The following is a 22,332-nucleotide window of genomic DNA, read 5'->3' as shown; positions in this document are numbered from 1 at the left end:
GACACGAAAGTTTAGTGATGAAAATGAGAAGTAGGGAGAAGAAAAGAGAGGAGAAAAAAAAAATTTTTGGTCTTCCTCTACGTAATTTGTTCAAACCTTTGAAACATTTCATGTAATATAAGTTTGAAAAATTATATCATATATAAGATTTATCATCAATTTAAATGATCCTACAAATAAAAAAAATTATATTAATACACGTTTGAACAATAAAAAATTTAATTAAAATTTTTTAAAACTTAAAGATCAATATAAAATTTGATTTAAAATTTAAAAATCATATGTGCTATTAACTTTATTTTAACGGTGAAAGATTTAAACCCGACTTCTTAAGAAGAGACAGCATGACCCAAATGCTCGGATCCACCCTAAATTTGCTACAAAGCATAAAAGTTTGAAGTTGAGGTTAAAGTCTTGTCCCACCGAGGCATAGATGTCCAGCTATACGGGTTTCGGAAGCTGGAACTTTAAGATATGCTGCTAGAAGTGGTTGGTGCGTGGATAAAATGTAGGGCTATCACATATTCGCACCATCCTACAAAGAAGAACGATCATCACCACGGATTTGAAGATGGGAAACAGACGAAATTAAGAGAAGCATAATGAAAGTCTCGCACACTGATATGCCAATCTAATGACTGTTTTAGATGTATTGGATGGTGTAAGTTAAAAAAGTAATGGATTAGAGTCGAACCCTTTTACAAAATCATTCATTCATGCCCATTTGTGATATGAATTTACAGTAAACATAATGGCAATTTACAAATCTTAGTTCATTGTGGGTATGAATCATGAATATCTTGGCTAGAGCCCCTTGAAATATGGTCATGCTGAAAGGGATCATCAGTGGCATGAACAGAACTCAATCTGGGAGAGAAATATCCTGTCATCTGTTCCATCTCGTGACCATTAGATCTCATACTGGCTTCCTCTTTGAATTTGATGAAGTACAAGGATGACCAGTAATCTTTACCCAAGTTCTACAGTAAAAAATATAGCTTACTTTGACATGAATGAATATAGTTTTAAACTAATATTACTTACTCTAAGCAAAAAACCTACCATTTTCATCAACTGCATTAGTTCATTTAGAGCATTGGTAAAGAGAACAGGACGAGTCAAATCAGTGGTGGTCAAAATTTCTTGCCGGATTCTATGAGATATGTTAACTTCCATTGCTGCACCTGTATGACAAAGTTGGCTAGGAAATTGTATAAAGGCATAACTTGGAAGGTAAATAAGATGCCAATTATTAAGCAACATGTTAAAAATCAAGCTTCATGGACAAAATGATCACAGAAGATTGATACCAGACTATTTGTTCCCTCGATGGATGTTGACTGTTTCACCACACAACATTATGAAACAAAATTCTTCTTTGATGAAAATAGAGAATAAAATCTTGTTTTAATTCCTTCCATTACAAATATATGCACTTCACCAATATGTTTACCTAATTTGTCCAACCAGAGGACAGGCCTGATCTAAAATCAAGTTTGGGTGGATCTGCAGTAATTCAAGAATTTTATAATTTGGACTGAAATAAGGACTTAGAAGCAGAAGCCTGTTTGATAACAGTAAAAGGTTAGTTTTAAAGAGATATAGAAAATGTTAAATGGCATATATCTTTGCTTTTCAATGACTAGCAACTATAGGCTCATTAGTCATAAGATTGTTTCTAGATGGTAATGGTTTAATGGAGTGGAAGTATTCCACATGCATTCTCTATGTTGGGTGAACCATGGTAAACCAGTTTCTTCAGAGTTTCCATGTTAAAATATCTCAATTACTCAATTTAGCAATATCGGCACATAACATCACTTCTCAGTACGTAACTTTCTAAAAGTCCGAACTCACAACAAACATTAAAATTTGAACCATCTATCAATATATCCCTGCAACGGAAGAATTTCTTCTTAAGAGAGGCAATCTTCTATATTTGAAGGATAGTAAAGATATTGTTGAAGTTATATGAACTTCTAGCACAAGACGAAAGACTGAAAATAAAACAGAGAAAAAACTGAAAAACTAAATTTTAGTGCAGTGCTTCCTCAAAAATAAGAATAACAAACCTGCAATTATGTATTTATTAATGATATGGCGTGCCATGTAGATCCTTCTTACAGGGTCATCTATTGGAATTTTGCCAAGCTCATGCACCTCTTCAAAGAAATGCACGCTTTCCCCAGCCAAACAACTGTGATCAAGAAGAAATAAATTAATTTTTCTTTTAGCCTTTTAAGGTCATAAACAATGTGTTCTAGAGTTTACACTAGTGAATAAATTTTGTAGGGAAATCCATTTTCCTCTGTTTTTCTTTTCGATGATAGAAACTTTTCAATTCAACTAGTTTCTTATATGCAAATTGAATCACTACGAAACACACAAAAAAGAATTCTTTGGTTTCTTTGCCAAGCTTCAGGAAACAATAAACAACAACAACAACATAGTAAACCTTATATCCTATACTCTGGGGTTAGCTATATGAAAAACCAATAAGAGAATCAAGTTAGGTTGTAGTTTGAATCTTCTTGCACCATTCATTTCTATCAACAACCACCTTTTCATCTAATTCCTTAACCATCATATTGTTTTTTATTACTTGCATCTATATTTTTTGCAGTCTACCTCTAGATATTTTGATCTCTACTAGATCTAGAGACTCAATTCTCCTAATTGGTGCATAGCTAGGCCTAAGTTTCACATGTCTAAACCATCGCAATCGGCCCTCTCTAATCTTCTCTTCAATTCGGACTACCCCTAATTTTTCTCGAATCTTTTCATTTCTAATTTTGTCTCCTCTAGTCTTACCACACATCCATCTAAGCATTCTCATCTCCGTTACGTTTATTTTCTTCTCACATTGTTTCTCAACAGCCTAACACTTAGTTCCATATAGTAATGCAGGCTTTACAGTTGTTTTATACAACTTCGCTTTTAACTTTAAAGGTATGTTGCGATCACACAACACACCCGACGCACTTCGCCACCTCGCCCATCCCACTTGAATCTTATGTTTGACATCTGTTTCTATTTCAGTGTCACTCTAAATAATTGATCCCAAATATCGAAATTGGCTACTTTTTGGTACTTCCTCACCATCCAACTTAATCACACTAGTACCCATTTCCTTACAACTACTAAACTTGAATTCCATATATTCAGTTTTAGATCTACTCAATTTAAAACCTCGAAACTCCAATGTATTCCTCCATAATTCTAATTTCGTATTAAGGGCATCACAAGTTTCAGCAACTAAGACTATATCGTTGGCAAATAATATACTTTATCTTAGATATGTCCAGTGAGCTCGTCCATAACTAATGCAAAAAGGAAAGGACTTAGTGTTCAGCCTTGATGTAATCCTGAGGTAATAGGAAAGCTATCTGTCATGCCTCCACCTGTCCTCACATTCATTACCACTCCTTCATATATATCTTTAAATGTGTTGATGTACTTTAAAGGGACTCCTTCTTCATTAAGGCCCACTAAAGTATCTCTTAAGGAACACTATCATATACTTTTTCTAAGTTGATAAATGCCATATGTAGATATTTTTTTCTCACTCGAAAACCCTCCATTAAAAGCCTCAAAAGGTAGATCGCCTCTATTGTAGAGTGTTCTCGTATAAACCCAAAGTAATTTTTGAAAATAGTGACCTCACATTGCAACTTACATTCAATTATTCTCTCCCAAAGTTTCATAGTATGACTCATAAGTTTTATTCCTCAATAGTTAGAACAATCTTGTACATCATCTTTATTCTTGTATAAAGGCACAAGAGTGCTCTTCCTCCATTCTTTTGGCATCTTTTGGGTATGCCAAATTTTATTGAAAAGATCCGCCAACCATCTTATCCCTATTTCACCCAAGCATTTCTAGACTTCAATCGGGATTCCATATGGTCCTACAGCTTTCTCTAATCTCATCATTCTCAAAGTCTCTTTAACCTCATAATTTTTAATATTACGCTTAACCACATGATTTACATCCTGAAAAGGTATGTTTAACCTATCTATATCATGCTTAAAACTACTATTAAAGAGATTATCAAAACAATCTCTTCATCTCTTTTTAATCTCCTCATCCTTCACTAAAACTCTTCTATTCTTAGGCATCTAACGCCATTAAGATCTCTACTCTTCTTATCCCTTATTTTAGCAATTTTGAATAGTTCTTTTTCTCCAACTCTTGTCTCTAGTTTACTTCTCATGAATCCTACTTTTTGAGTCTTGAAAAACCTTCATGGTTTACTTTTTTGTTGTCTTATACTCTCAATAACTCTCTTCATCCTTATTGTTCCATAAATATTTATAATACTCCCACTTAGCTTTAATTGCCTTTTTCACATCCTCGTTCCGCCACCAAGATTCTTTTTCTAATGTTGCCTTTCCCTTAGATTCCCCAAGTGTCTCTTTAGCAACCTTTTGAATTTTGGTTGTAATATTTTCCCACATCACTTCTACATCCTCATCAGGCCTCCAATCAACTTCTTTTACTAGTCTATCCCAAAATGCTACCATTTTGTCCCCCTTCAAGTTCCACCACTTAATACGTAGTCCATGACTCTGATGTCTCTTCTTTGACCCCTTGAGGTGGAATAGATCAAGTACTAACAGTCTGTTGTGTGGCCACACTCTCACATGGTATAATTACAACTATTTCTATCATTTTTCCTCATAAAAAAAGAAATCAATTTGACTAGCATTTGATCTACTCCTAAATGTCCCTAAGTGTGATCCCTTTTCCTAAAACACATATTTAATATCGTTAGGTCAAATGCAGCAGCAAACTTTAGGATAGCCTGTCCAATTTCGTTTCTCTATCCAAAGCTATATCCCCCATTTACCCTCTCAAAGTCATTACCATCCTTGCCTACATGATCATTCATGTCTCCTCCAATAAACAAGTTTTCTCCGTATGGTACAGTTCACACTGCCTCGTCTAAGTCTTCCCAAAATTTTTGCTTACTCTCCTGATCCAAACCTATTTACGGGGCATAGGCACTAATGATGTTAACAATTACCTTTTCTAAAAGAAGTTTAACAAGTAAAATTCTATCTCCCTTTCTTTTAACCTCAACCACATCATCCCTTAAATTCTTATCAATAATTATCCCCACTCAATTTCTACCCCTCTCGTTCCCTATGTACCAAAGCTTAGAGCCCCACGGTTCTACCTCTCTAGCCTTTTCCGCTACCCACTTAGTTTCTTGGAGACACATAATATTAATTCCCCTTCTAGCCATTGCATCTCCTATCTCTACAAGCTTACCAGTTAATGATCCTATATTCCAAGTAGCTAAGTGTAACTTACTCCTATGGACTAACTTCTTTACTTATGTTCATCCACCAAAACACGAGAACCCTTGCCTATTAGACACTGCACCCGGGCAGCGACCTAGCAACCCTTGCATATTTAACGCTACATCTAGGCTTCGATGTAGCATGTCGCTGGAAGGTGACAACCCAACGAGAATTCTTGTTTTGGTCTTTCATCATGGTTTGACCATGTTTTACACTAGCTGTCAACCTATTGCAAGCCTCCTCCTTTATCCAAGCTTGGGACTGGCAATGTGACAATGCACTATTTCAAGAAACAATCTATTAAAAAAATGAAAAATCTCTTTTCACCATGAAATTTTTTCTTTTTCTTTTCAAATCCAATAAAAATACCACAAAAAGTAACCAACCACCAAAAGAAAAGCTAATTAATTGGAGCTTAGGGAAGTATGAAGTACCTGTCTGCAAATGCCATAAAAGACCGACGGAAATTTTTGTTAAGAAGAAGCTTATCCAATGGTTCATTAGGATCAATGACAACAGCTTGTTCTCTTTGCAATAGCAGTCCACTATCTGGTATGCCCAGAGCTTGACCCATTGTCTTGAATTCTAAAGGTTCCCTTTTCCTCAAGCTGATTTGTGAGAGCAGAGGCTGTGAAATTGATATGGAAAAGAAAACCGGTACAAGAATACTTGCCTGTGAAACATACCTGAATCATGTTAGCAAACACACAAAAAACATAAGTCTTCAATAACTTGTATGTCAACCGACTAATGATGCAGGCAAACCCATCAAGAGGCAAAGGAACAAATCAATGACAAAACATACCACAATTAAAAGAATAAATCTGGAGGCCACTTGAAGCCATGAGATATCATCATGAACTTCATTCAAGATGAAAGCAGAAACCCAAACTCCTGAAAAGGACATATATAAGAGCACAAGGAAGAAAATGAAGGTCAATATAGTTATACAAAGGAGATATCATCAGAAACAATCACAAGAAAACTGATGCAGAACCCTAATAAGCTATTTGAGGGATTAGCTTACTTAAGATTTTATTTTGTTAGTCTTGTTATGGGGCTTAATTGTAATTTTATAGATCTAGGGTTATATTAGGTATTTTACATCTATATTAGGGTTTAGTATCATAGTTTGTTTTGTTTATCCTACTAAGTATTGTTATTAATGTTAGTGTATGCATGAGTGTGAATTGGAATATTATGGAAATATTCCTTGGGAGACAGCTTAGAAGGGATTAATTGTAATTTATAATTGATTCTCTTTCCTTAGTATTATCTATATAATGAAAGGCTAATCCAAGGGATTAGTATCTAGTTCTCCAAAACCTTACTATGGTACTAGAGCTAGCAGTGCAACCCTAGCTGCTGCTGCCCACTCTCTCTCTCTCTTTCCCCAAACCCCTTTGTGATAGCCCTTACGCCATCACCCAAGCAGTTGCTACCGCAGACTTTGATCTTGCCACCCTAAAACTATGTACTAAAAGCCTTTCCTTCCTCTTCAGTAGTCCCTCATCAGTTGAAAGGGGGCAGCCCCCTTATACTCAAAGAGGGCAAGAAGAAGGGGTTGCAACCTCTTCTGAATGATAGATTAAGGGAGACAAGTTTTTCCGGGTGTAGAGCATGGTTGCAAAAATAGGGATGGAGTTCCTAGTTGTTGAGTAGGTGTTGTGTTCCCTGATTGAAGGATTACCAGTTGTGTTTTGAAGGAAGAAGGTTATTTGGCCATGGCCAAGGAAGAGGCTACCGCATCTAAGGTGATAACTCGGGAGATTATCATGGGCTTACAATTATCGGATGAGAAACTTGATGGCTCCAACTACTTGTCATGGACCAAGACTATATTGGTGACCTTACGAGGTCATGGAAAGGCTCAGTTTCTGATAAGTAAACCACCAACAAAGGAAACTCAGAACATGCAGCGTGGGAGCAAGAGGACAATCGAGTACTTGGACAATTGTTCAACTCGATTGAACAACGAGTCAAGGTGATATTCAATCAATACCTCACAAGGAACTTTGGAATGCTTTAAAAATTGATAAAAGATCTTAGATGTTACCAGGGCATGGACTAGAATGGAAAAGTCTGATAGGGGCCTAAGGGAATATTTTGCTACGTTCAAGTAGGTCTATGATGAGTTTAATGAACTCATGCTCTTGTCTACACATTTGAAGACAAACCGGGAGCAATGAGAGGCTCTAGCTGTAGTGTTTTTCTTAGCAGGATTGAGGAAGGAGTATGCCAGTGCTAGTACTCAGATGTTAGAGGGAAAAAATCCACTTTCTTTACTGGATGCTTATAAGTGCCTGAACAGGGTCACCCAACATGATCCTCCACAGGAATACGAGGCCGTATTTGTGGCCCCACAACATGAAGGGTGACCACCACGCGGAGGATGTGGTGAATGAGGTAGAGGACATGGAGGTGGTAGAGGAGACCCACGGTCTTGCTATCATTGTTGACAGTAGGGACACTTACAGAATGTTTATCTACACTTTCGGGGCAATTCTGGCCCACTAGCATCATATGTGACTAATGCTGAGCTTCAGCCCCAGTAACAAGAGGAAAAAGGAGTACAATTATCCCAGGATGAGAACGACAGGCTTATTCAAATGCTTCAGAATCAGAATTCAATCTCTTCTTTGACAGCAACTTTTATACAGGGTAAATCTACTGCATGCCTGTCTACCCCCTCCAAGACTTGGGAGAATGATTCAAGAGCTTCGGATCACATGACAAGTATTACAAGTACTCTTTATTCATATACTCCTGTTACGGGTAAACAGTCTAATTTGGTTGCTGATGGGAACTCTATAGATATTTTGGGAAGTGGCAAGGCTCAACCTATATCTACGTTACCTTTACACTCTGTGCTGCATGTCCCTTCTTTTCCTGTTTACTTACTTTCAGTTAATCAAATTACAAGGAATTTGAATTGTAGTGTCTCTTTCTTTCCTACTTATCGTGTTTTTCAGGATCTGTTGACAAAGCAGACTATTGATAGGGGGGCGATTGTATGTGCTTGAAGATATACAGAAGATACAGTCTGGACTAATGGTGTGCTTGGGAGAACCGTCATCAGCTTATACGTCTCATTGTTGTTTTGGTCATCCATCCATGTTAACTTTACAAGCTATGTGTCCCCATTTATTGTCATTTGGTTTTGATTGTGAATGGTGCAAGTTTGCCAAATTGCACAGAATGCCCTAACGACCTTGATTTTATAAAAGAGAAAAGTTTCCTTTTGCTGTGATTCATTCTGACATATGGGGGCCTTGGCCTATTATTTCGAAATCTGGTTATAGATACTTTGTGACATTTGTTGATAATTATTCACAAGTTTGTTGGTTGTATTTGTTGCGAAGCCACTCAATTATTCTCTATCTTCACTACCCTTCATGCAGAAATAGAGAATCAATTCGGTAAGTCTATCAAAATTTTACGGAGTGATAATGGGGGAGACTTATTTTCTACAGAGTTTGTTCAATTCCTAAATACAAAAGGTATTATTTATCAATCATCGTGTTCAGATATCCCATAGCAAAATGGGTTTGCTGCAAGGAGGAATCGTCATTTGTTGGAAGTGGCAAGAGCTCTTTTGTTTCAAATGAAGGTTGCTAAGGTGTTCTTGAGTGAAGCTGTCCTCACAGCATGCTATCTTATAAATCGTTTGTCATCCTCGGCCCTTGAAGGAAAAGTTCCTCTTCAAGTATTATGTCCTGATTGTCCCTTATTTCCAATCTCACTCAAGGTATTTGGGTGCACAAGTTTTGTTCGTAACACTCGTCCAAATAGCACTAAATTAGACCCACAGTCACTTAAGTGTATCTTCCTAGGTTATTCACATGTCCAAAAAGGGTATCGATGTTACTCTCCAGACCTAGGTCGCTTTATTATTTCAGCAGATGTTGTGTTTCATGAGTTAGTTCCTTTTCCTTTGGTACTACAATCTCATTCATCACCTATCTCATCAGAAAAGAAGATTTTCTCATCTATCAGATAAATAGTACACCGGTCAATGCATCTCCTTCTGAGGCATGTCCTGATACTCGATTTAGTCGTATGTACACTAGACAGACTTGCATAGATTCGCCTGTAGAAACTTTCCCTATCAAGACAATCTCTCCATCGATGAATTCACCTAAAGACACTATGGATGAGGATGTATCGATTGCTCTACGAAAAGGTACGCGAACTTGCAAAAATTTTCCTTTACAAACACCTTCGTACAAAGGACTTTCTACTCAACTTCAAATTTGTATTGCCACAATTGATGCTATTACTGTGTCGCATACTTTTCGTGATTCTTTTGTAGATTCAGGATGGCGTAAGGCTATGGAGGATGAGATGATGGCCCTAGAGGCCAACCATACATGGGACTTGGTTTCCCTTACCAGAAGGAAGCAAGCTATTGGGTGCAATTGGGTTTACACTACAAAATAGAATCTTGATGGTTCATTGGCTAGATTGAAGGCAAGCCTAGTAGCAAAGGGATATGCACGGACAGATGGAATAGATTATTTTGATACCTTTTCACTAGTGGCAAAGATGATATCTATTCGCCTATTTCTCAGTTTTGTTGCTATGCATAGATGGGCATTACATCAATGGGATGTGAAGAATGCTTTCCTACATGGTGATTTGGCTGAGGAGGTACATATGGAGCAACCACCAAGGTTTGTTGCTTAGGGGGAGTCTGGGAAGGGGTACCATTCGCGTAGGTCTCTGTATAGCCTGAAGCAATCTCCATGCACATGGTTCGGCAAATTTAGTGTAGTTCTTGTTCAGTATGGCATACGGCAGAGTGAGAAGGATCATTCAGTATTTTATATATCTAAGAGTGCTGGCCTTACATTGTTGGGAGTGTATGTAGATGATATCATCATCACTGATAGTGATAGTGCAGGGATTGACTTGAGACCAAGGATCTCAGTCAATTTAAATATTTTCTAGGTATTGAAGTGGCAAGGTGTAAAAAGGGAATCTTTGTATCTCAGAGGAAATATGTGCTGGTTATTGTGAGAGATGTAGGCTTGTTCCATGCCAAGCCAAGTGACACACTGATGGATCCAGGTATCAAGCTTTCTCCAAAAGATGGCACTTTACTTGATGATCCCACACCTTACAGAAAACTAATGGGAAGTTGAATTACCTGACCATGACGAGACTTGATATATCTTTTCCAGTGAGTGTGGTTAGTTAATTCATGGTAGCTCCTAGAGATTGGAGAGTAGTGATACACATCCTCTAATATTTGTTGAGAAATCCTAAAAAACGGGTACTCTATAGTTCTACTAGTGATGGGGGTATTCAAGCCTATGCAGATGCAGATTAGGCAGGCTCTTCAATAGATAGGAAATCTACATCTGGTTATGCTATCTTCCTTGGGAGTAATCTAGTGTCCTAGAAGAGCAAGAAGGAACAAGTAGTTGCTAGGTCTAGCGCAGAAGTAGAATATAGAGCCATGGCTTTGGCTACAACAGAGGTATTATGGATGGTTAAATTCTTAGATGAAATTGGGCTTTCAGTTCGGACTTCTACGAAGTTATGGTGTGGTAATCAAGTAGCAATTCATACTGCTTCCAATCCATTATTTCATGAAAGAACCAAGCATGTAGAAGTTGATTGTCATTTCATCAAGGAAAAGTTGCAGAGTGGAACAAAATTATTGAAGCATGTACACACAGGGGAACAACTAGCTGATATGGTTATGAAATCACTTCCAGGAGTTCGAGTTGACTATATATGTAACAAGCCGAGCATGACTGATATATATGCTCCAGCTTGAGGTGGAGTGTTAATGCATGCGTATGTGTGTGAGTTGGAATATTACAGGAATATTCCATGGAAGACAGTTTAGGAAGGATTAATTGGGAGCATTAATGTGTAATTTGTAATTGATTCTCTTTCCTTAATATTGTCTATATAATGAAATGCTAATCCAAGGGATTAGTATCTAGTTCTCCAAAACCTTAATTCTAACAATTAAGCCAAGTTTATTAGTCTTCTATTAAGAGTCTTAAGTTTTTCTTTTCTTTATTCAAAATTTCCAATTTTCTTAAGAACTTCAGATTATAATTTAACTTAAAACCCTAGCCCCCCATGAAAAACAATGTATCATAATTTGTTGCATCAAATCCTGTTGCTGAAAATTTAAATTTTTCACAGTTCCCACAGTTTCAACTACATAGTACTTTGCACTATGGGGACTTTAGGAAGAAGGAGCATATAGTTGAATCATGAATGTTACAGGAAGAGCATATATAAGATCACAACCACAATTTATGTTTCCAATCAGATGTTAACAAATGCTAAAGCATCTCAGTTGCATGTAAGCTGTTTGCAACTAATCTTTTGAGTTTGACAAAATGAAAAATGTTTTGCAGAGTTTTCAGCTCTGGAGAATGTATAATCTTCCTTGAGAAATGCTTTTAAAATCCATAAAAATCATGATAATAATCAATTTCAATCATGAAATCAGATTATCCATAGACTTTTTGTTCCACTGGATCACTTAAAAGAATAGCACTAATTTCTTGCCAGCATTGAGCATAAAAACTGTGGATTCCTTTGTCAGCGATGATAATGTAAAAAACTGTGGATTCCTTTATTAGTGATGATAATGTAATGCACAAAATATGCAGAGCAAACAGAAGGAAATGTAAGCCTTGTGTGGAACTGAGATAAAAATGTACCAATTAGTGAGGCTGAGACGAGTATTCCCTGCCATAGGTCTCTGAGTTCATCAAACCTAAACTCTATATGCCGAATTGCCCCTGTGAACCCGACCAAAACAGCAACATAGGATGCATGGAGACATACAACTGGAATTATCCAGTATGTTTCCAAGTGACATCTGTAATTGAGAGGCTTCTTCCCATGAATAACTACAGCACAATAACTCCTTTAGTTAAAAATAGGAATCACAGTGGAGTGAGAGCAGAGAAGAGTCAAAAGAATTGTCATAAATAAGATTAATGATAGATCCCTAAATTCAAGAGTGTAAATTAGCAAATATCTAGACAAGATATTTAGAAAAAGCAGGAATGACTTGAGTGATGCAGTGTTATTTGCACCTGTCACTTTCACATGGTAGTTTACGGGTTTCATGCGTTTTGTTAAAAACATGAAGCTAATAAATGACTAAAGGACAGTTCAGCAAGCAAATTATTTTTAAGCTGCCTAAAATTTGTAATTGCATATATTAATTCAAGATATCTGTTAACAATATGTGTAAGTTTAGATAACAGATGAAAAAACTCATTTGGAGAAACTTTTGCTAAAAAGGCAGCTTAACTTCATTGCAGTATGCTCAACTTGATAAAATAGGTAGGTTTCTAAGATTCTTACATGCAGCACCAGCAATCCATGGCAACAGAATCAGTGGAAGAAAAATATGAGATCTAATTGGTGGTAAACGCCTCCTGGAAAAATTGACAGCATACAAATTAACCAAATTTTGCTAAAATGGCATGTTTAAAAACATATAATAATACCTTTGCAACAACTAAACACTGCAATGTGATGCAAACTTGTGGTCTTGCAGCGTAATCTAATAATTATCGGGTTAAGCGTATGCCAATTTGTTCTACAGCATGTAGCAAAGTTTCAAAGAAAAAGAAATGCAGTTAAATTTATTGATTCAAAAATTAGATGAGGACCTATCACTGAACCATTTCACAGAAAATTAACAGAACCAAACATTTCTTAACAATTTAACCAACATCATGTTACTGCCTGGATTAAGATAAGAGATAAAAAGGTCCATAAGTCAATCATTTCTACATTTTCAGTCTTTGCTATCTGTCTTAAAATTTCTCAAATAGAAGAATACCCACTTACTTGACAAAAACATAGTATAGTTGAAAGACTTGTGCTATGCGGCAGCTCATCAACAAACCAAATCCAAGTGGACCTTCAACCCATACTGAAAGCAAAACATACTTCAGACTATTTCATGGAAAAAATGTAAAGTAAACCGAGAAGTGATTAGAGATTTATAACCTCCCCAAACATAGCAAGACAGCCACCAATGGCTCTTTCTGTATTTAAGGAAATTACCCGACATCTGTAAAAAGCATATGATTAACAATTTAAAACTAACAAATAATGAAGTCATTTATAAAAAAAAAAAAAAAAAAACAAGGAAATTGACGTCTATATTGCCTTACCACAATTGATAATAGAAAGTTGAAGCTGGCAATAACTTGAATGACTGGAATCCAAAAGGAACTGCCTTTGGCACGGGGAACCTTGTGTATCAAAAACGGAAAAGAAGACTTGAGAATAAGTCTGCAAAAAAAGAAAAAGAAAAAAAAAAAAAGAAAGGCAAAAGTCAGAAATATAAACAGATTGAAAAGAAAAATAAATCCCACTCACTGAGGCATAACATCAAATATATGATCGCCAAACAAAACTGCCCATCTAAAACAAATTGAACTTTAACTTCAAAACGAATTTTTATGAGTTACGTCAAATGGGTTTTTAGTAAATATTGAAATAAAGAAAAGGAACTTACAAAATCATGGAGCAGATGGCTGTGACAACGGCTACATAGTCGGAGGGGCAGCCACCATCGATGGCACAGCTTGCCATAGTTTTTTGGTAGCCGATCAAATAAAGGAATTGATGTTGTAATTCTTCATTTTCATGACATAATGTAAAGTGCAAAACAAGATAAGGAAAAAGAGTAGATTTTGACAAGTCTTTGGTTGGGAAAAACACAGCAGTGTCCTCGTTTTCCCCTACGAATCTCCATCGTTTCCATTTCCTCGTGATAGCTTTTTTTTGACCAATTGACTAACGAAAGCTGCCTACATTTGCCGAAAACAAGGACTCCCATTGTGTCCAAGATATAACACGTGGCCTTTTTCGGAATGATGACAAGCTCATAGTTCACGAGTCAACATCATTGTTTTACTTTTGACCTGGACGAAGCTTCTTTCTCAGCTTTCTTCGGATTAAATGATTAAAGATTAAAGGTTGATTCGGATAATTTTAGGTATGATACAAGCATATTGTATGAAAACTATTTGATATATTCATATTTAACTATGATATAAAATTTTTATATTTTATATATATTTGATACAAAATAAATATGACTTGAAATATACAAAATTTTTAATCTAATTAAAGCTTCAGAAATCTTAAATGAGTATTGGAATATTGGGAGCTTATGTTTGAATTTAATGGTATTGGATCTCACCCAATTTAGTCTGCAATAGAACCATAACCAAGCCTCTCTTTTTGTATTTGTTACAATGAAATATAAGTACTAACAGAGTCAAAAGCCATCCCAAATGAAAATGTGCAAAATTGTAGCTTTACAATAGCCTCCTTCCACAAGGAAAACACTAAAAAAAAAAAAAAAAAAAAAGGAAGTGCGCAGAAAAATTCCATGAGAAACATGGAGACACTATGCTCTAAAAAAGGAAAGCAATCAGAAGAGAAAAGAAAAGAAAACAGGATTGCCAACAAAAATGACTATCAAGTATCAACTAAAGGATTTCTGCAGCAAGTTGTTGTTGTCATAAAAGTTTTGTTGAGTGATTTCAATTCAGCTTTCAAGCACAGCAAAACCATTTTCTCTGCATTGGATTGAAAGAAAAGGAAGTTAGTAAATCAAGAGATTTATTATGTGAGATGAACATTGATTGAATCCCAAGAATCTTTTTATAACGGTCTAACCTTAATGAAATATTTATGTTTGCTTTTCTCCTTATATGCACCACGCTTTTGCTGTGATTTTACAGCCTCAACCTTGACTTTCCCACCAGTCCTCTTCTCATCTCTTGCTATGTTAAATATGGCAGTAAATCCTTCAGCTGACGCTGGATTATTTACATCCCATTCACCAAATTTTGGCAGAGGCTGTGCCTTGTAATGCTGAAAACATGGAAGAATAACAAATAGTTATCAAATCAAAGCCAAAAAAAAAAAGAAAAGAAAAGTTTTTGGGACAATGATGACATTCCACTTTGATTACTCTTTCCGGGTTTCATTTGTTTCCAGAAAAGAATGTGTTAAAAAAGAAGAGAAAACCTGTCAATTGTCAAACTGATTTGATAATGAAACTGAAAAAAGAAACAGAGAACAAAAAACCCGGAAAGAAAAAGAGGTTCTGGGAGAAAAGAAAGGAGAGGAAGAGAATCTTACAGATGACATGATTGAAGAATAACTAGGAAAGTGTAAGGAAATGAAACAGAGTTTTTTGTAGATTAATTGATTGATGATTATGATGAGGATCTGAAACATAATTCAAAGGTGATTGAATTTATATCATGGGTTTAAAGGTGGATGGTGAAATAAAAAAAGATTTGATTTTCCCCACGGATCAAACTCGTCTGAGACACGGTATCTTCCCATTTCATTTTCTTCTTGCCCTTTTTGTTTTCACTCTGTTTCAACTAACAGGGTGACAACGCCTTTCCTCAATTTACTCGGTATAAAATCTTGACTTTTGTCAAAAAAAAAAAAAAAAACCAGCTTTAAAGGGACTGTAGGATTTTGGACCCTTCTATAACAGATTTCAACGTGGAATTTTCACATCATGTTTATTTTGTATTAAATATGTAAATAATATAATTTGTTTTCGTACATTAAGTATAAAATATTTTTTTTTATTAAACTTACATATAATTTTTATTCAAATTTTAAATTATATCATTTTTATAAATTTTTTTATCCTTTTCCTATCAATCATATCGAATTTAAAATTAAATTTACTCAATTTTAATAAAAAAAATGAGACCTAAGAAAAATGACAAAGCATAAAATCGTTTCCCATAACAAAGGTAAATGAAAAAATTGCACCTTGTTTATACAATGAGAACTTGTTATTGTCAATCTAAATCAATGTTAGGTCATTGAAACAGATCATGCGACTAAATCCAAATGGCATTTAATTCTCACTCCAACGACTTTGATGTGTAGCGCCAGAGAATCCCTCCAACTAGGTTGTTCAATGCATGAGAAGCCATGGGCACGACAACGCTAGAGGATATGATTGTTGCATAACCATACACAATCCCAACAAAGGTTGCCCTGGAACAGGAATATACACCAAATCATGATCGTATAAAGTAGTAGAAACTAAAGTTTAAAGATTATTCTAATACACAGCCAAGAATAAGAAACTTCCACAAGCCTCCATTCTCAAATATTTCCACATATTTGCAGCCGTTGTAGCAGAAATGAACAATAATTTTAACAAGCAAAACACGAAAAAGAAATTCATGATGTTATTTTGTATAAAAAAGGAAATTTCATGATGTTATTTGGAAGATACCTAGCTTTAAATCAGTAAGATGCTAGATGCATACCACACTGCAAAGGAATACTTTCTCCCATTGCCCAAGTGTAGAACACCAAAAAGGGTGGCAACAACTAGGACACTCTTCCAGTCCAATCCAAAAATTGGGAGCAGTGAGCCGCGAAAAAGGAGTTCCTGGACATTGCACACATTCAGCTAGTAAGGAATATAGCATATCTGAATTTCAGAAAACAAAAGAGTTGACGGCAATTGAAAACAGTTTTTCTGCTACCTCACTCATCCCAGGCAAAAATGCAACAACCAAGTAATCATAAGGTTGTAGGTAAGAAAGAACCTGCAAAATGAAGAAAGATGTTTTTGGAGTTCAGCAAAGAAGTCAAAGATCAGCATATGTTACAAACAGAAAGATCACAAAAGTATAGTGGAAGTAGAACCAGATTCAAGTAATTGGATCATCTCAACAACATAAGTAGTTTTTAAGAGATAATCTGATCCTAACAGGTTCTGTAGACAAATGCCAGACCACTCCTTGGCTCAACGTGATTTTAGTTATTCAAATGCTAATAGGCTAACCTAAAACCTGAACCACAACTACGACTATAGTAGAAGCCTAGGTAAAGACAAAGGCACGAAACTGAGTAGGCTACATACCTGCTGATTGGCTTTTTCACTTGACTCAGCAAAATTAGGCCATGTCTTCAATAGTACGTATCGGCATGAAGAAATTAGCATAACCAATCCAGTGATCAACTCAAGATGCCACATCTCAAAACCAACTGCAAACAGTTGGAGAAGCTGTGATTCTGTTTGGCATATGAGAGGCCAAATTCCCCCCACCCCACCGCCAATAGCATACTAGAACAAACATGAATATTTGCATGCTCAAACACATTCCATACGAAACCTTAAAAAATAGAGTATTTTATAACAAAATAGAATCCTCTGGCTTCTTCATACAACAATGGACCTAAACTGTTCTAGAAAGAATCAAACCAATTTTTCATAATTTTAACAACTGAATGCATTTGCATTACCTAGGGATGTTAGTAAAGAACCCTTGTTTCAAGTTCTATGCAGAATTAACAGTTTAATTTCAGCATGTGACAGACATTCTCCTAAATTTTAATGAATTAAGTATCAAAACATATACACAGAGATAAAAATGAGAAACATTTGCAGCACTCGCTTCAAACTTTCTCTGCCCTTCCCTTCTTTTCTTCTCTCTTTCTCTCCATGGAAAAGAGGAATTTGGTCAATCAATTAGAGTTACTAGTATGTGAAACTCCTGTCATTGAAACCTTAATCAACAATAGTCATTGTTGAATCTTCTCTAATATTTAAGCTGTATCTAGAGACATATTCTTCATTTGAAGAAGCACTTCCAGACCAGACTACACTATGCCATTCCACAAGAGATGCTAAAGCTGAACTTTAGGCTGCCATTTTCACTATGCCAAATATAAAAGTTTTTTGAACAGGGCAATCCACGGCCTCCTCATCTGTGCAGCTTCAACCAGTTTTGCAATTTGTCACCAATTCTAATATGATTTGAGGCCAATTCTTACCCTACATTAAAGTCCATTTAACCCAACAGGCCACAAACTTTGACGCTGAATTAGGACAATATTTTAGATTATCAGAGTTGTTCTTGAGCAGTCAAAATTTTTTTTGAAGGGCCATCTCTTTCTATGGACATGCAATACCATCAAATTAAACATAAAGGAAGAAAAAGATGAAAAAAAACCAACTTTGAAGTTTGAACAAACATTTAGGAAGGAAGCTTAAAATACTATACATGATACTTCCACGGAGCAGTCAAGAATAGGCAATCCTTCCATCGACCCAACATGTGACACCTGCAGATTACAATTAGGATATACATCTTACAGAGTGATTTACCGAGTTAAGAAAAATTAAAGTCGCAAACTCATTGGTTCGGACATGTAAACTAAAGAAACTCAAGTTTCTTAAGCTAGGAAACAAGTGATGGACATAAACTAGAAAAAAGGGGGTGTCTAAAAGCAAAGGATAAGAACATCAAAATCAAGCTAGTGATTGAGCGTGCTGAAGCAAACCTGTCTAATTATTAAACCCAAAGCAGCTATCAACCCAGAAGTGATGGTGCAGGCTTGAAGCACATTACTCCTAGAAGGGATTGAAATTGAATTCTGTGGAGCTGAATACACACTCTTTCCATTCTTAATATCATCATCCTTCGAGGGAGACGTATCTGCTAGGACACTGCTGTATTCTGGTAAAGTCTGTTTATTTGGCAAGGTGACACTTTCACGTGGTTGTCCCTCCCTTCTCAGTTTTTTCATTGATTTCCTACCAGCAAAGGCCCTTATCCTGAATTTAGCAACCTGCAGAGGAAAGCAGATATGTATAAAACCTGTCGGACCAGAATGTTATCCACTTTTCACGTATAGCAATACCAGGTAGCTTACACTGATTGAGTTTTGGGGTGAAAGCTGCATGGCACTGGCACCATAGTAGCCAACAAACTTCCCACCTATTCAAGTATCACCAATTTTGCACAATTAACAAAGAATGAACATTTTTTTGACTAATAATTGAGTACGTGAGACCAAATCATGCAAGAATTAACATGAAGCATCACAACTTTCCCAAGTTTAGCATTCTCTTGCTTTGGCTTTTTAAGTAAACCTTTTGTTGGTAAAACAAACAGAAGAAGGAAGCAAACTCAAAGAAAGTGGAACTAACAGTTTATTGTGAGCAAACCCATAGCTGGTTTTAGCTTCCAAATCCAAATGGATGCAATTTTAAGCTGTTCCACTACAATTTTACAAAAACAAGATAAGTAAAACACTGAAAGAAAAAAAAAAAAAGTGTTTGAGTGTGCGTGAGAGAAAGACTCAACGGAAGCCAAACCTTATTACTACAGTATCTGTATTTCTACGTTCCGAACTAGAAATGAAGATATCAAATTACCCAAAAAAGAGAGGAGCATCTAGAAATCGTAGGACGCAGGACGCTGAGGAAGAGTGGGAGCAGAGCACAAATATGATGACGCTCCAAAATTCTTTTCCATTCGCTTGCTCATATTTTATTTCAAGCCACATTATCTTCATGGCTATGGGTTGAGTTGAGATGAGATGTATATTTGACGTTAATAATTCATATGTTTGTTTGAGTTAAGTTCGGTTTAATATTTTAGATTTTAAAATTTTTTTTTAAGTTTAATTTAAATTAAAAAAATAAATTGCTAACTTTATCATTAAATTTAATTTATATAATAAAAATTTTAATTTTTTTATAATAAAAAATAAAAAATAAAAAATAAAAATTTACAAATATATATTTATATAATTATAATATTTTAATTATATATAATTTATTCGAATTAAGTTGAGTTTAGACTTTTTTTTTTTTCAAGATTCAATTCAAAATTTAAATAAATTTAAAAATTATATTTAAATCTATTTAATAAATTTAAATTTTTTACTTTTTTTTTAAATTTAGATGAATCTTTAAATTTAAACAAATAGTCCAATCCTTGAATAAATCTACTCATTAACCACGTTTATACTTTTTTTTTTATTACTATCATGGTATCATAAATTGGATGGACATTCATCATTTTTAAATTTTGGATTTTGAATTAAATAATTTAAATCAATGTTAAATTAATAAAAATATTTTAAAGTATTATATAAATAACTTTTTTAATTGTATAAAGTAGAATTTACAAAAAAAAAAGTTAAATTTGCAAAGTTTTTTATTTTTTAGTTTTAAAAATATATATTTTTATTTTTTAAGAAGAAGAATTATTTAGTGAAAAATATGAAAAAAAAAATTAATAATTAGTATAAAAATAAATTAAATATAACTTTAAAATCATTTTTAAAAGTCTTTAAAAAATAAAAACAAAAAATAAATCTGTTTTTTAAAACCAAACACTACCTTAGCTTTTTAACAATAATTAATTTACAACGATTTAAAGATTTTTTAAGCTGAAAATTTGAAAACTAATCATAGAACTTTAATGTAATCCCAACCTATTCAAAGCTTAGCCAAAGCGTTTTCCACTATAGCAGGCTGAAAGGGACAAAGACCTACTTCAATGCATTACTAAATTTTATTTTTAATTTGTAATGTATAAACCACTTAATAATATAATTAGAATTTATAATAAAAACAGTGGACCGTTGGGTTAAATGGCATGTAGGACTTTAATAATAATAACATAATTTCAGTTTGTTTTATTAATCAAAGAGAGAACTCGAAATTCCTTTATTTAAAAAAAAAAAAAAGTGGATCTTGCTTAGAAAAAATGTAATAAGAAGTTAATATAAATGAAAGTAATGATCATATTAAATATTCTCAATACAATTACTTGAGAAGTTGTGAGAACTATGAAATTAGGAGTCTATAATCAATTAAAAATTGATTTTAATGGGTTATGTCTGCTTTAATACCAATAATAATTATATTAAAAATTATTAAAATATAAGAATACAACAGGGTTTGATTTCCTCTTACGTTTAGAAAATAATGTCCAGAAATTGTTTATGATTATTCTTTGTAAGGCAAAGCAAGAGTCATGATAGCAAAACCACAAACTCATGCAAATCCTAGAGTGCTTTACGCTGTCCTAAAAACATTGAGGTCCTTAGGTGACCGTTTCTACTTATGCTATCTTAAGGAGGACGAGAAAGTATAAAAGCCTCCAAATACACAACTTCAAACAAAAGGGAAAAACCTATAGGTATATATCCATTTGAATCAACAAAATAATGATTTCCAAGCATTTCGTTCATGTTTTATCTTTTTTACTTTTCTTATCATTTTCATTTTCTTTTGCACATTTTCACGATGTAACACCTTCTAAAGAGTCTGACTCAAAATATTCCAACTCCCATTCATATGCAACTCTTCCTGTAACGTCTCCGATCCCACATCAGGAGGATGTATGGATAAGGAATGATATATATATGTAGAGACTTAATCTCAAACTTGTGAGGCGCTTTTTATGGGACAAAACCGTGAGACCTTCAGGTCAAAGCGGACAATACCTCGTAGGTTGGGTGCGGGTCTCTACAAATGGTATCAGAGCGGTCACCGGTCTGCAGTTGTGGGAGTCACTAAGTGCTACACGATAGTCTGGTGTGATCTTGGTCCTGTGGATGGACTCGGCTTGACAGGGACGTCAAACATTAAAGGTGGGGAGATTGTAACGCCCCCCGATCCCACATCAGGAGGATGTGTGAATAAGGAATGATATATATATGTAGAGACTTAATCCCAAACTCGTGAGGTCCCTTTTATGGGACAAAACCGTGAGATCTTCGGGTCAAAACGGACAATACCTCGCAGGTTGGGTGCAAGATATTGTCCGCTTTGACCCGAAGGTCTCACGGTTTTGTCCCATAAAAAACGCCTCACGAGTTTGAAATTAAGTCTCTACATATATATATATCATTCCTTATCCACACATCCTCCTGATGTGGGATCGAAGGCGTTACACCTTCAAGTTCCAGTACTGTTAGCAGATCCGGTTCTTTTAAAGGTTTTGCCTCTTCCACAAGTTCTAACAATTTTAAAGGTTTTGACTCTTCTACAACTTCTAACTCTCTATTAGGTTACAGGACTTCTAGGTCATATACAAGTTTTAATTCTTTATCAACTTTTAGTAATTCTAAAGGTTTTGACTTTTCGCCGACTTTTAACTCTTTATCACGTTCTGGTCTTTAACAGGTTCTGGTTCTTCATCAAGTTCTAGCAATTCTAAGG

At 35.1% G+C, this 22,332-nt stretch overlaps 3 protein-coding genes across 9 annotated transcripts; all 3 read right to left on the bottom strand.

The window, feature by feature from the left end:
* Positions 1–624: 624 nt before the first annotated feature.
* On the bottom strand, positions 625–14,127 carry RGS1 (REGULATOR OF G-PROTEIN SIGNALING 1). 4 transcript variants are annotated; one of them, XM_022870907.2, is made up of 11 exons: positions 13,822–14,127; positions 13,475–13,595; positions 13,308–13,371; positions 13,146–13,230; positions 12,654–12,727; positions 11,999–12,190; positions 6,112–6,200; positions 5,741–5,979; positions 2,073–2,197; positions 1,063–1,184; positions 625–980 (listed from the first exon to the last, which is right to left on the bottom strand). In XM_022870907.2, exons 1-11 carry the CDS (start codon positions 13,896–13,898, stop codon positions 774–776), a joined length of 1,395 nt encoding a protein of 464 aa, XP_022726642.2. In that variant the 5' UTR covers positions 13,899–14,127; the 3' UTR covers positions 625–773. The 4 variants fall into 4 exon arrangements, 2 of the variants coding, with proteins under 2 accessions (XP_022726642.2, XP_089616851.1); XM_089760725.1 differs by having other exon boundaries at positions 625–967; positions 13,822–14,098; XR_016342128.1 differs by having other exon boundaries at positions 830–967; positions 1,063–1,201; positions 13,822–14,098.
* A 400-nt stretch (positions 14,128–14,527) lies between these two features.
* On the bottom strand, positions 14,528–15,621 carry LOC149518708 (uncharacterized). Its single transcript, XM_089760727.1, has 3 exons — positions 15,462–15,621; positions 14,994–15,191; positions 14,528–14,893 (listed from the first exon to the last, which is right to left on the bottom strand). The coding sequence occupies exons 1-3, from the start codon at positions 15,558–15,560 to the stop codon at positions 14,870–14,872; spliced, it is 321 nt and encodes a 106-aa protein (XP_089616853.1). The 5' UTR covers positions 15,561–15,621; the 3' UTR covers positions 14,528–14,869.
* Positions 15,622–16,066: 445 nt separating this feature from the next.
* On the bottom strand, positions 16,067–19,655 carry LOC111282576 (CAAX amino terminal protease family protein). 4 transcript variants are annotated; one of them, XM_089761469.1, is made up of 9 exons: positions 19,531–19,655; positions 19,303–19,374; positions 19,026–19,090; positions 18,654–18,941; positions 18,374–18,434; positions 17,230–17,354; positions 16,850–16,912; positions 16,628–16,773; positions 16,067–16,349 (listed from the first exon to the last, which is right to left on the bottom strand). In XM_089761469.1, the coding sequence occupies exons 1-9, from the start codon at positions 19,547–19,549 to the stop codon at positions 16,214–16,216; spliced, it is 975 nt and encodes a 324-aa protein (XP_089617595.1). In that variant the 5' UTR covers positions 19,550–19,655; the 3' UTR covers positions 16,067–16,213. The 4 variants fall into 4 exon arrangements, with proteins under 4 accessions (XP_089617595.1, XP_089617596.1, XP_089617597.1 ...); XM_089761470.1 differs by having other exon boundaries at positions 16,628–16,752; positions 19,531–19,653; XM_089761471.1 differs by having other exon boundaries at positions 19,471–19,606.
* Positions 19,656–22,332: the final 2,677 nt, after the last annotated feature.

Source organism: Durio zibethinus, chromosome 5 (genome assembly GCF_047325235.1).
Source record: "Durio zibethinus cultivar Kanyao isolate XHJ-2024 chromosome 5, ASM4732523v1, whole genome shotgun sequence".
NCBI classification, from domain to species: domain Eukaryota; kingdom Viridiplantae; phylum Streptophyta; class Magnoliopsida; order Malvales; family Malvaceae; genus Durio; species Durio zibethinus.
Note: the sequence above shows the minus strand (reverse complement) of the source record. Positions and strands in the feature narration are given on the sequence as shown.